Below are 14739 nucleotides of genomic sequence, written 5' to 3'. Positions count from 1 at the left end.
ATGCATAACATTTTCATGCAAAGTAATTTCAGAGGCTATACTGCAAAAAAATATATATTTTCTTAATTAGTATTTTGTCTTGTTTTCCAGTAGAAATATCTGAATATGCTTGCTCAACATTTTCCGAAAAAAAAAAAAAAAAAAAAAAATCAATAAGTGAATTTATGTTTAAAAAAGAGAATATCTGTCAGAGGGGTAAGAAAAAATAAACTTAATTTAGAATCAGGCTTTTTAAAATACTGTTCTTTTTGTTTCAAGGTTGTTGTTTTCTTGGACTATTTGCATGAGCAGCAGCATGTGCCTGGACCTTTTCATTAACATTTAAATCACTAACTCATTAACACAGCAAGCCAATCAATTATCCTATTGATCAATTAAGTGCTGAGGCCAAAATAAAATCTCAAAACAGCCAACTCTGTGAGCCGCAGCAGTTCATGCCTGAAATCCAGGACCATTCAGGATTCAGTCTAAAGACTTTAAGAAAATCTATATTCTCTATTTGAGCTTTGAGTCATGTTCAGATTATACTGTATGGAAGTATGAAGACGTTTGACCACGTTAAATGGCACCTTCAAGGTTAGAAGCTGCTAAAGTGCTGGCCTTGCCCTTCACAGAGAGACATTTAAATCCGCCAGACTATATCTGCAATAAAGCGCTGCTTTTAAAAGCAAACATCCCTGATTGAAAAGTTCAGAGAGACAGCATGCAATTTTCTAGTGACCTTTAAAGCAACTAAGAACTTGTGAAAACCTTTCAGCCACACAGAAAACTACTGTGTGAATTATTTTATTTAGTATTGAGAGTGCACAATAATTTTTCTCTTTTTTATGCCTTTCATTGGACAGGAGAGCATTATAGGGAGAGAGCGGGGTTGAATTGGCACAGGGCCTTGAGACGGGAATCAAACTCGTCGTGAGCACAATTGCACTATATGTTGGCGTACTAACGACAAGGCTATCAGCGCAGACAATAACTAATTTTTCTAAGAGGTGTTCCTTTAATTTCTACTATTTTATTTTATTTTATTTTGAGACTGAAACTGAGATATGATTGCAGCCAACTTTTAATTCAGTATCTCCCCACTTGATCAATTTTTGACATGCAGCTACAATGCACCAGCAAGTAGTGATCTTACACTTCATTTACATGTTAAACATGTTCTCTAAGTCAGAAAAGGCAAAAGCACACACGTTCAGTCAGGGACGAGACTCCCTTGGGCTCAGACCTGATCCTGATGTCTGTGAGTTGCTTTGAGAACTGGACACATTAACATTTGTGAGGCCGGTTCAACTATTTTAGCACAGGATATTCCTATCCTTCAGCCTCACAGCTATGTTTAATATTTATGAATCTGCTAGAAATGCTTGGACTGTCTGTAAGATTATAAAATACTGCAGTCTGGCTCACTGAAATTGAAGCAAAGACCAAACCAATGCAGAGGTTTGCATTGCAGTGTTTTTATATGAATAATGAACATGCACTGAAGAGCAGTAAGTCAGGTAGGAAAATGTTATACATTATTTCCAATAATAATAATATAGGTCAGACTTTCTTGGATCTAATGGTGCACTGACGTTGCAAAGGTGAAATTATGACATCATGTGTGTTTAAGTCTCTTTGGCCAGAGCAAGATGACAATGAACCTTTTCTACAAAACAAATCCAGCAACATTTTATAACTTTACTTTTACAAAATGATGAATAAATTGTACATTTTTTACTTTTTACTGTTTTTATTACTTGTACAAAGGTGCTGTAAATTGAATTGTTACGTATTCTATAGCATAATTAGGCTATATAATAAATACTATCATTTTGTACAGACCACCATAAGGTTGTTTTTTGTTTTGTTTTATGATCACAAATGATCATCTGAAGATGTACAACATGCTACTCTATTAAATAAAAAGTCTGTGATCTTAATCCTGGGTAATAGCTGTGGAAATGTTTAGTCTGCACATGTAGAAAGTAACTTCCACCTGATGAAAGGACCAGGAACGGTTCATGAATGACCTTATATCGCTCCGCCTAATTGATCTTCAGCAGACCGCATCACCAGACCCCTCCTCCGTGTGTTCCTCCGCCGCAGCCGCGCGGCAATAAGTGCGCTCCGGAGCGTGACGACCACAGACACCGACCGACGCTCAGGTGCCGCTTTACCGGCAGGATCTGATGAGTGATAGAGCACAAATGCACTCGTTTGGAGAGATGCTGTGGATTATACACTCACTGGGACTTTATGCCCTGATCAGCGCGAATTTGGCAGTGGACAATCACGTATCTGGAAACGGTAGGTGTGTGTGAGGAATGCATTGAGTTGAGTTGAGTGTGCTGGGATGTGTCTCAAACGAGCATTTCTGGGGCATCATAAAGCATGCATGGCCTGACTCAGAACGCCCAAAATCCTGTCTGGGAAGGAAACTCAATAAGTTTTGATTTCCCTCTCTCTCTCTTTTTTTTTTTTTTGATTGTATGAAGTCTTTAATTTAACATTAATGAATATTTGAGTTTGAAAACATTAGCTTAAGTAATGTTTTTGAAAGTTAGGCTACTTGGAAATTAATCTTTCTTAGCGGAGAAAAGGTTAAGATTTTTATGATAAAACCATAATAACAGAAATATAATTTTAAAGGCAAGCCATATTGAAACAAATATAATATTGTGAATAGCCTACACCTGACTACAGGACAGACTGGGGCAAGTTGTCATATTATGTCACATAAGTTGTCTGAGTATATGTTCCAGTAACTTTAAAGTATTGAGTTTAAATGCCATTTACATATGCATGTGGCCTGGTTAACACCTATTGTCTTAAGTATAATATTTTTTTTTTATCCTGTTTTTTTATTTAAAGTCATAATATCATAAATTTGTAATATTTATGAACACAATAAAACACATTTTAAAACACCGACTTTCATTAAGACAAGAGTCAATTGTACAAAATAAACTGTTCTGTGTTCTCATGGCAATTTTAAATAGAAATTTTGAGTATTTTTTATAAATGTCAGGTTGGGGCTAGTTGTCATAGTTTTTAAATTTTATAAGTAGATACAGTTCTTTAAATATTAAATGGTCAAAACATTTTTGTATACTTTTCGTTTTACTGTTTCATGAATTGTTTTGCATTTCTTAATATTTTTGTATTTTATTTTAAATATTTAACTAAAAAATGAACTAAATATTTAACACATTGTCTATGACGGTTATGGTATTTCAGAGTTTTTTTCATGCTCTCCACTGGAAGTCCTCTGATGTTAATGCTGTCTGATGTGCGGTGTGAGTTCAGCACCATGCTGAGATGTCATAAGCAGCGTTTTCTTTTTCCTACACTGACAGCTGTAGTGTCTTGACATTGTGCTGATGCTTTAGTCATGGTAACCAGTGTAGATGTATTGGATATGGACTACAGTCTTCAAACAAACAGATATATTTGAGATATAAAACAGATATAAAATCTTTATATTTAATTTCTTGCTAAATTAAAGGAATCCCCAGGGATTAGAAAAACAAAGCTTTAGGATTTTTGCTAGTTAATGGAATTGTTAATTTTGTTGTAAATTGTTACTTGTGTAAAAACGGTGGGAAGTTATTTGTGGAGTAATAAGTATAAGAATACTTCTTGAGCCTTTTCCTGAAAACTACTTGAACTTTTATTTGTTTCCTCAAATTCCTAGTTCTTAGCATTTGTTATTAATTGGGATATAAAATAAAGCTAACTTGATTGTGCGTTTAGTATATCCAGTCTATTGAAACATGTCTGATGGGAAGATTTGCAGCTCAGAATTTGCCATCTCCTTGTCTGCTGTGATTTCTCTCTCTCTCTCTCTCTCTCTCTCTCTCTCTCTCTCTCTCTCTCTCTCTCTCTCTCTCTCTGTCTCTCTCTCTGTCTCAGGTCAGCATGAGCTGGTTTAATAATGTCTACTGGGGGTTTTGTTCAGACAGGGGGTCCAGCTGGGTTTGACCTCTGCTGTCTGTTTTCGTCTGTATGTGGAGGTCTTCCTCCAGCTCAGATTAAACCAGTCATCCCTTTGGTGAGGTGAGAAGGAACAAATATCATGCTGGTGTCAACAACTTCCTTATTTCTCATTCATTATTTCTTACACACACTCACTTTCGTCATTCAGGGGTAAACCTGTTGAGAATCGCTGTAATGCTTGCATCTCTGCAGGTAGAGAGATCTGTGCTAACATTGCATGTCATTTACTGGTGCAGTAAAAACTAATGTGGTTTTAGGGTGCTTTATCTGAAATCTGAAATCTGAAAAATGTCACTGTATATGTCTAAATCCAATATCCAATCCTATTTAATGGGATTAGATGATTGGTTAATTGCATTTGTTAGATTACGCTTTTAATAAAACATTGCAGTTGGTTTGTAAAAGGTGTTTTTATGCATCTTTGAACTGAGTTTATTTGCATTTACATCGTTTTGACCAGCAGGCATCACCATTGTGTCTCGTTTCAAAACATTGAACCATTTTGCAAATGTCAAAAACTGTTGCAGCGAGGCCGATTAGTCAATACAATATTCCAGTCATTCTAAAATACAAATTATACAAACATCCACTGTATAGACAGGCACTGTCTACTGCAGTCTTTAACCGCAACTATGCTCACAGTTTTGCTTAATATGTTAAACATAGTAAGAAATAAAGCATTACACATATGCATACAAATGCATTCACCCTTTGGGTTACAGTATGGAGCAATTGTGTGTTTAACATAGAACAGTGTAGGTTAAAAGTTAATTAATTTCACTGAATTAATAAAAAATAATACAGTTATTGAATGCATAATTAACTTGATTTGATTGCACCAGCATGCAATTATGTACATGAAATTACATTAGTGCATTTCCATGGAAACACATCTTCATAAGAATGAACATTCCAAGACAAGTATGCTGGGAAATCAGTCAGGGGAAATGTACAGGGTGATTTGTAAAGCATTGGCAAGACCTCCAGCTGTAGCACGTGGCAGTCGCATCTTGCTGTGTTAATGCTGCTCTGCTGGAAACCTCATAAAAATAGGAAAACTGGAAGCAAAGCACAAAGAATGAAAAGAAAATACTCTGCAATCCACAAGGACACTTGAACCTGGAAGAAAACTCATCGACCAACAGATAACAAACCAACAAAACCAACAGTGGAGGGGCTTAAATACACTTTAACGGACTAACGTTTTAAACACTACGCTACATTAAATCTGATTGGTCGAGCAGCGTTTCAGGAGTACTGACATACAGTTCAACAGCAGTTTGTATTGTTCGCTTGTCTGTGTTTGTTCCAGACAGTGACTCTTTCTGCAGGTTACGTCAGTTCACCAGTAGATGCCGACAAATGACAGTGGCTGTATCCGAAATCGCCCCCTATACCCTCAAATAGTGCACTATTTGAGGGGACAGCCATTTTAAGTGGTGTTCGAAACCATAGTGGATGTTCTCGAGTGCACTCATTCAATCCCACAATGCACCGCAAAAACGAGTGTACAAGCGATGTACACTCAACGGCTAGAGAATCCCCAGAATGCACTGAGAGAGTCGCGCGCCGAGTCAATTCCCGCGTCTCACCAGAAGATGGCGCCCACAGCTGAATCATCCATCCATTAATTTTAGAAGTGCTCGTCCACGGCGTAATACAACACAGGTACAAATTAATTGTAAATTGACTATTAGGGTTTATACATAATTTCCATGACTGAGTTCTAGATAAATCCTTCAATCTTACTATTGGAGCTGCCCGTATCAAATTATTATTTAACAGGAAGCAAACTATGCAAAAGCGGCAGTCCTTCCGGTGCACTCAGTGTCCGAATTCACTCACTCGTTTTCATTCACTCCTTCAAGTGAACTATATGAGTGGACTAATGTAGGGAATAGTGAATGAGGGTATAGGGGGCGATTTCGGATACAGCCTTTGTCTTTGTTGAGTGATTTGTTCAAAATCAGTGATTCAGTCAGGAAAGAAACAAATGGCTGCTTTATAGAATGAGTCGTTGAATCATTTACTCAATAGGACATATTTTTGCTGGTGGAACAAAAATTTATGTTACTTACTATTAAGTTGTTCATCGAACTGTTATATAAAAGCAATATCACATTTACAAACATGCTGAAATAATAAGACTAGACCTACCTTGAAATAAGCTATATACATACATACATACAAATAAAGAAATATTTTATTGTATATAGTTTAAAGGTACATTTTTAAGGCAAGCGTAAAAGAAAAATCCTTATACAAAACACAGAAAATAGACAGTATTATGCAAAAAAAGACACATCAACATCAAATACAAGAGTGTGTTTTGCACATTTTGCAGATGCGTACAGAAAATGTGCATTTAGCAGGCACTTTTATCTAAAGCAGCTTTTATCTAAAAACAAACACATGCATGTATATATTTAAGAAAAATAGTTTGTTTATATATTAAATATATTTATATATAATATAAAATATAAGAATATAAATATACATGTGTGTGCATGGAAATATTTCCAAAATATATGCTGTATGTGAGTGTATGTATGCATATATATTATATATATATATATATATATATATATAAGTATACACAATACACACACATATATTATATAAACAAAACTTTTATTTTGGATCCAATTTAATTGCGATTAATCATTTGACAGCACTACTATAGAGTAATATAAGCAGTTATATCATCGTCCATGAGCCAACAATACACAATGCCAGGTTCATTAGAAAGTCAGATTAGGAAATGAGCTACAACAGATAAGAAAAAGATATTTTTTTTCATGTGCATTGGAAATTCATATTCACACAATAGGGCATCAATACTAGATGGCATTTGAGTGATAAAAAGAGCACTCAAAAATCCCATTGTCAATCATACAGTGCTTATAGCGACTTCTCTAAAGAGAGAGGGCTATAAGTGCTGCCTCAGGTGATCCGTGAGTGTGATGAACCACATACAGTTTCAGCAATCAAAGTATGTTAAACAGACTGATGTAAGAGCGAGAAGAGTCTGTGTTACTGCTGGGCAGATCGGCTCTCAGACAATAACACTGCAGCAGTTTAGACTCTGGATAATTACCTTTATACCAACTGAATGGAGACTGTGCATATTAATGACCAGAGGAAGTGTAGGACGAACAGACTTTCTCTCTCCAACAAAGAAAACAGATGGCCACGGTGTACATTCTCATTACAGAAACAAAGAGCAGAAATCAGGGAGTAATTACCAAGATGCAAAGGGAAAAGATGTTTGTGTGTGTGTGTGTGTGTGTGTGGAGCTGATTGGATAAAATATCAACATGAAACATACTGTACAGAGTACAGACCAAAATGGCTCAGTTGCACTACAAAACAAAGATTATTAGAGTATATTTTGCACGAAAATATAATTTTAGTCTTTCTTCTTCAAATTTGACCTTTAATTTGATGTTAACGGCTATTTTTTTTTTTTTTTACATTTTTGTGTTTTCCTAAAATGTGAGTCATTTTATTGATAATTTAATCAAAATATTTCCTGTAATTATTATTGTTGATAATATAAAAAATATATTTTTTAAATACAGTTCCATGTCATATTATCAACATTTCTGCATACACTGAACAAGGATTTTTTTCCTATGAATTTTGTTCATCAGCTATATTTTATTCATAGCTTAATTAAAATATGACAAGTCATATTAATATAACATAATATTACTAAAAATAGTCTACCGCATAACTTAGTTCATTAGCTTATTATAGGGTGTTAATATACTGTTAATTAAAGCAGCATATTGTTTATCTGCATTTTTTAAGTTTTCTTGCTCACTCAGTCAGAATTTAGATTCAGATCAGTTTTATAATGTACAATTCTATCTACTTCTATGGACGTATATTGTACAATGCAGTACTAAATACAATGCAATGTACTGAGACGAGTTTCACAGTGTCCATCCCTGGGGTTAGAAGAAATCTGCTCAGGGAGTCGTATAAAGTCTGAGCGGCTCAGTGCTTCAGTTCTGCTGGAATTGCATTAGTCTCTTTCAAGCCTGCAGTTCAGACAATTACGCGCTTATTTCCTGAAAGAGAGAGTGACTCTAATCTGCAGCGGCTTTTAAAACCCCAGTTTGGACACTTCTTGCTTTTTTATTTGTCATTATTCTTCATTTTTAAAAACAATCAAGATAATGATGACAGCTATGATTAGTGTAGGCCTATCAGTACTGACAGTGGTCCTAACGAGAACATTTTAAACCAAACTTGCATGTTTTAAATTGTGCTTCTATCTGCAGTGACTCAGAGAAAAAGTTTTGAAAAGACTTCTGAAAAAGTGAGGGAAAAAGAGAAGAGAGCCAATTTCTCTTTATAAGCAAGATAATTGAGTGACTTCATGTATGCATTCAAACAGTGTTCATTGGATGTCTTTGTGCATCCTTTTTAGGAGTGGAAACAGTATTTTTTGCAGTGCAATCAAATGTCTGGTTGTTGAGCAGAATGTGTGATTTATGACCAGACAGAGAGAGGGAAGTGGTGGAGGTTTTACAGTGACCTCATTTTATTTCCTTTTGTTTGCAGTAGGACTTTTCAAATTAATTGAGTTTTTTAAAATTATATCCTATATTCTGTAATTATATTTTTAGTATTTTGTGGATATTCTGGGAATTTATGGCTCAAGCTGTTTACTAAAATGTTGGAAACAATTTCTGATCCATTTAAACAGACAAGCATACTAGATCCTGACTTCATTTTAATTTCTGTATGTTTGTTTCGATGCTATTTTTGTATCACTGAGATACTAAAATAGTTTTTATTATTATTTTAATATCACTTTTTTAATTTTCCATGTTTGTTTTAAAGTTTTAGTAATTTTGTTGTGTTTTGTTTTTCTTTTTTGTCATTTTTAATGTCTATAGTTTTTTATCAATTTTTGAGTTTATTCATTTTAAGTTTATTTATTTTAGTACATCAAGTTTTAATCTAGCTAAATTCAAATGAAAAAATGTAGACTTGGCAACTCACTTTCAATTAACATTTATGAGTAATAAAGTTATAAGTAACATTTTTAATGGCTTTTAAATTCAGTTTTTAGTTTTACCCCATTCACTACTATAAATATTTAGAATATTAAACCTTTTTCTTTCTAATTTAATATGAATAATGTACAGCAAAGTAATACTTTAGAATGGAATTTATTATTATTACTCTTAATTGTTTAAGTTTTAGATGCTATATCATTTCACTTAGCAAAATGTGAAATATAATTGGACATATTAGTTTACTGTATGTCTCATTTCTAATTACAAGCAAGCTTGGGACAATGTGGCTCATTAAATGTTAAGGATGAATGTGAATTTTGTCCTGCTTTTAGCAGCGTCTGGTAAAGTCTCTGTGTGTTTGGTAATGAGCTGGTGAAGGTTGATTTGCATCAGTACTGATGTTATTAAAACATCAAATCTTTGTAGGCTATTCTGGAAAGATCCGTCATGAGGCTGTCAAAAGCACAATGCACCATGGGATATGACCTGTCTTGTTCCATAAGCAGTGTCCTACAGCAGGTTGACATGTTTCAGGTGGGTATCAATGAGAAAGGCAGAAGACGAGACCGTGGATGTTTATGCAGATTAATGGGCATTGATGAAGAGCCTTTAACATCCATGAAACATTTCCATTCCAAAAAGGTTCTTTATAATGAACAAAAAAAGGTTCTTTAGATTTTTAATGTTCTTCACACTAGAAAAAAAGTGGTTCTTTTAAAAGTACTGTATGTGATTTTTTGACTGTACAAAAAAACATAAAAATGCTATGTTTGGAGATATTTTTTAACAACATGCTGTATTTACATGTTGAAATTTGAGTTCTGTGTGGGGAAGTTTTTGTTTTGGTCTGTGTGACTCTGCCCAATGCCAGTTTACCCAATAGTATTTCAACACCCTTGGTTGCCAGATGGTGGAAAACACAACATATTGCAGTCATGGAATCTGCAAACGAACTGGGTCAGAGATCACAGATTCTAGCCGTCCTAAAAAGCCTCAGCATCCATCTAAAAAGTTCTGTGACCAGAGGAATTAAAAGATAAATCAACTCATCGCCTTAAAGTGTAAGGCTTGTCGCCTTCCGCTGTCAGTTGTGCTCATTCCAGCCTTCAATCTGTCAACCCACATGAGAGTTGAGTTTCAGGAAGGTCGGAGAAACAATGTTTTTCATTTCAACCGCTAGCTGTCAAAATTACATGATGCACCTTTAAAACATGATCACTGAAAGGTTCTTTAAGGAACCAAAAATGGTTCTTCTATGGCAACAAAACCTTTTGAGTCCCAAATACTAGAAAATGCTATTTTCTTGAAACTACATAACCCTTGTCAGACCAACAAAATCACCCCAAATGTTGTCCCAACTAGTCAAACACAGTTGTTTGAACAAACAATTTCATGTTGTTGAAATATTAAGGCTTTGTGAGTTCAGCATGCATTGCAGCATGAATAAATTATCCAGTTACTGTTATAGGATTATTGTTTTGCTGATTTCCTTTAAACTTTTTTGTTGTTGTTTTATCATTATTGTTAGTTATTCGTTGTACTGTGATGTAAAAAGCTCATATTTTTAACATTTGTTGTAAGTTATAAGTTATCCATTAAGGTTTGTCATTTGTAACCAGACATAAATTCAATAATGCGGTGACTTTTTACACATTCTTTTTTTTCCAGGAAACAGAAAAAAATGTATTACCTCAACGACAGTAATTGCTGTTTTAGTTGCTGTGACAAGAATTTTTCTATTTGCATTAACAAACAAAAACTTAACACTCGAGCTAATAAAACACCAACACTTTTATTCCTTTTCACCTGAAGTACGATTTCAAGATTTCATTGTCAATTTATAATGACTTGTTTTCATGTGGTTCCTTGCACAATAGTTCAGTGAGAAATAAATATCAGAAATGAATAAAGACATGGAGAACATTAGTTTGCAGAAGCAGTTTCTTAGGAGAACATAATAGTCCCTTTAGGCAATCGGCAGACACACAGACTCTGTGTGTGTGTTTTATACCAATGAATTAATTATATTGTTTGTCCACAGGTGTGTTTGCTTAATGGTCTCCAGTCCTTTTGCAATTAATTTGTTTTCCTGAGCATCGGACTATTAGACCTTTAAACACACACACACACACACACACACACACGTCAGTAAAATGCATATAGTATCAAGTGTAGTTTTTAAAATCTCTTTCTCTTCAGCTCTTTTCACCGAGGTTCCTCAGGACGTGGTCTCTCAGGCTGGAGATGATGTGGAGATGGCCTGCTCCTTCAGAGGCGCTAGTTCCTCCTCTGTCTCCTTGGAGATCCAATGGTGGTACACTAGACACAGCAGAGACTGGGCGGAGCAACCAGCTTGGACAACCAATCAGGAAAGCCTCTTTTTTATTTGTTCAGATGTTTTTACGTGACCTTATTTTAGATATATACCGTTTGGTCTATAAATATTTGGACACAGGCACATAGCTGTTGACCAAAATACATTCAAGTATATACTGAATATGGGCTTAAAGTGCACACTTTAATTTGAGGAAAAATCGGAGGTTAAGGAATTACAGCTCTTTAATATGTACCTCCCCCCCTTTTCAAGGGACTAACTGGACAATTGATTCAAAAGCCATTTCATGGACAGATGTGGGCTACTCCTTCGTTATTTCTACATCAATTAAGCAGGTAAAAGGTCTGAAGTTGATTCTGAGTGTGCCATTTGTATTTCAAGTGAATTCTGAAGTGTGTAGGGATCTGCCCAGATTCAGCCAAATGGAGCAAAGTGATTGGGCGGTGCCTCATAGTACAAATTGACGATGACCCAAAACATACACCAAAAGCAACCCAGGAGTTTTTGCAGGGAAAAAAAAGTAATATTCTGCAATGGCCAAGTCAATATCCTGATCTCAACCCGATTGAGCACGCATTTCACTCGCTGAAGACAAAACTGAAGGCAGAAAGACCCTCAAACAATAACTGAAGTACTGAAGTCAGCTGCAGTAAAGGCCTGGCAAAGCATCACAAATTAGGTAACCCAGTCTCTGCTGATGTCCATGAGTTCATGCCTGCAAAGCATTCTCAACAAAATATTAAAAACGAACATTTTATTTATGATTATATTTATTTGTCCATTTACAACTGAGCCCCTGAAAATGGGGAACTGTGTATAAAAATGGTTGTAATTCCTAAGCTTTTTGTTATATTTTTGTTCAACCCTTTAAATTAAATCTTAAAGTCTGCACTTCAATTTAATCTGGATTGTTTCATTTTAATTCTATTCTGGTGGCATACAGAGCTGAAATGATGAAAATTGTGTCAGTATCCAAATATATATGGACCTGTGTATGTATACATATATACAGTTAAACACTTAATTTTCATTTAGACTGTGTGTCTACAGGTGGTTTCACAGGAAAACACACCAAGGGGAGCGACTAAAATAAGTGTGAGTTTTGCATTTTGAAATTTCTCTTAATTTGACAAAATATAAGTGCTTAATGATCAGGTTTACATATGAATTATATTCAGATTTTATTATATTTTGCTTCTTCTGACATATTCTGACACTTCACATCTCTTAACAAATTCACATCAGCACATTCTGATCAAACCTGTTCCTGCTATTTTCTATTTCAAATTAGTTACTTTAGCTTATTCTTTTAATAAATTTTTTAGTAATTCTGCATGTAATAATTCTGCAATCTTATTCATGTCCTTGACAACAAAAAACAAAAGTGCAACTAATTACAAAACATAGACCATGAGGGTATTTCACGTGTCTGTATATTCATTAATATATACATTAATTTGACTTTTTGTGAGAGAATCTGTGAGTGAATGTCGCTCCAAACATGCTTCTTTAGTAGATGTACTCATTTTAATTGGTGCACATAAACATGATCGGTTCTCTTAATTCTCAAATGTAATTAGCTTCAAATGACTTGCTTTGTTAGTTGAATGTTCTTGTTCAATAATCATATTTTGTGTTTGTTTTAAGGTGGTCAAAGTGGTTGGCAGCAACATCTCACATAAGCTTCGTCTGTCTAGCGTCAGACCATCAGACGAGGGAACGTACGAGTGTCGAGTCACTGACTTCAGTGAAAGCCGAGCCCAGCGGCACAGAGTTCAAGCGTATCTGCAGGTGCAGCCAGACCTCCAGCGGGAACACCAGAGTCCCGTCCACAACAGAGACCAGAAGAAAGAAGAGGAGAAGAAGACATCAGAGCAGAACGCAGGCCCTGAAAATCAGAAGAGTCACCATAAGAGAGAAGAAGAGCAGAGAACGCAGCATGTGGCCCATCACTTTCATGAAGAGGATCATCATCAGCTCTATGAGGGGAATAAGACAAGAACGGGAAAGAAACAGCAATCAGAGAGCAGAGATTTGAAGACAGAGTGAAAACTGCACACGAGAAGAGAGACGTCTCAATAAAACTAGAACCGTCCTGATGTTACAAACCGTATCCTGACACAAGTTGTCTTCATAATTAATCTTAACATTAGTTTTATTGCAAACTGAAATAGTTTTGTGTTATAAAAAGGAACCAGTAATGTATAGATTTAAAGGGATAGTTTATTCAAACTTATAAAGCTTTTAAAATTGAACCTACTTACTTTTGGAACCATTTCTGTTGGCTAGTCGTCTTAAAAACACTAGGCAATCCGCAAAACTTTTGTTTTCTTTGTGTTGATTTGACACCTGTCTTGATTTTTGTGGTCATGTGGTCACCATAAGGAGAGGAGAAGAATTGAATGAATAAAACAGCAGCAGAAACGAGAGGTGACTATTAATGACTGAGAAGAAACGAAGAGGGTGAATTTAGCAGCGGGCAGAGAGTGAAAAGTTCATTTATTCATTAGAAAGGAAGGACCGAATGTAACATATTATGTTGAGGATGTTTACTTTTACTGGCCTACACATTTTATTTGTATGTGGTTTTCATTTCTTTAGCTTGTATCTTGCCAAAAAATGTGTTGCGCACAAGATGGTAAATGGCTAGTGTGTGTGTGTGTGTGTGTGCCTTTTATAAGACTTTGAAATAGAGCTGCATTTCTAAATGGGCTTTTCCATTATTGTTGAAGATGTTCTGCAGTTTTCTGATGTTAAAGTGATTTTAATGATGCATCTTCTGTATATCTGCTTTGTTCTGCTTTAATGTTCTGTATGGAAGCACATGTTTCAACTTTACTGAATTTCTGAAGATATTGTAACTTTCAATTAAAGTCATATAAACCTATTAAAAATAATTGCGTACATTCCACATGTATGGCATGATCAAGTTTGTCAAACCTTGATTGATTGTATTGTGTTCAAAAATATGATGCATGTCTGTTTGTGTTGCATGCATTGCTGTGTTTTATGTTCAGTCTGTCATATCAGGCTTCTTTGAACATATGCATGATGCAGCACTGCCACCCTCAGGATAAACCTATCTTCAGATTCATATTTAGATGATCCCTATTCTTTAAGTGCTTTAAGCTCAAATACACGCTTAAGAATAAAGGTTGCAAAAGGACAGTTTACAGAGTGATGCCATGAAAATAAATCAATTACTGGGGGAAAAGGTTCTCAAGGTTTAGTCACTTTACCATTGCTTGATGAATTTTAAGAAATAGGATTCTAAGAAACTTTTTCCCTTATAAGAAACATTTTGTGGGATGGAAATGCTGAAGGTTGTTGAATGTTCTTCATAGATGTCAAGAAAGAACCTTTATTCTTCAGAGTGTAGGTCAGGGGTTTCAA

The 14739-nt window shown here is 35.1% G+C and overlaps 1 protein-coding gene across 1 annotated transcript; it reads left to right on the top strand.

The window, feature by feature from the left end:
• Positions 1-2184: 2184 nt before the first annotated feature.
• Positions 2185-14250, top strand: LOC306845500 (V-set and transmembrane domain-containing protein 2-like protein). Its single transcript, XM_079378348.1, has 4 exons — positions 2185-2289; positions 11211-11380; positions 12397-12441; positions 12994-14250. Exons 1-4 carry the CDS (start codon positions 2190-2192, stop codon positions 13393-13395), a joined length of 717 nt encoding a protein of 238 aa, XP_079234474.1. The 5' UTR covers positions 2185-2189; the 3' UTR covers positions 13396-14250.
• Positions 14251-14739: the final 489 nt, after the last annotated feature.

This window comes from Barbus barbus (assembly GCF_936440315.1).
Source record: "Barbus barbus genome assembly, chromosome: 25".
NCBI lineage: Eukaryota > Metazoa > Chordata > Actinopteri > Cypriniformes > Cyprinidae > Barbus > Barbus barbus.
The sequence above is the reverse complement of the archived record's forward strand: the minus strand, read 5'-3'. Positions and strand labels throughout refer to the sequence as shown.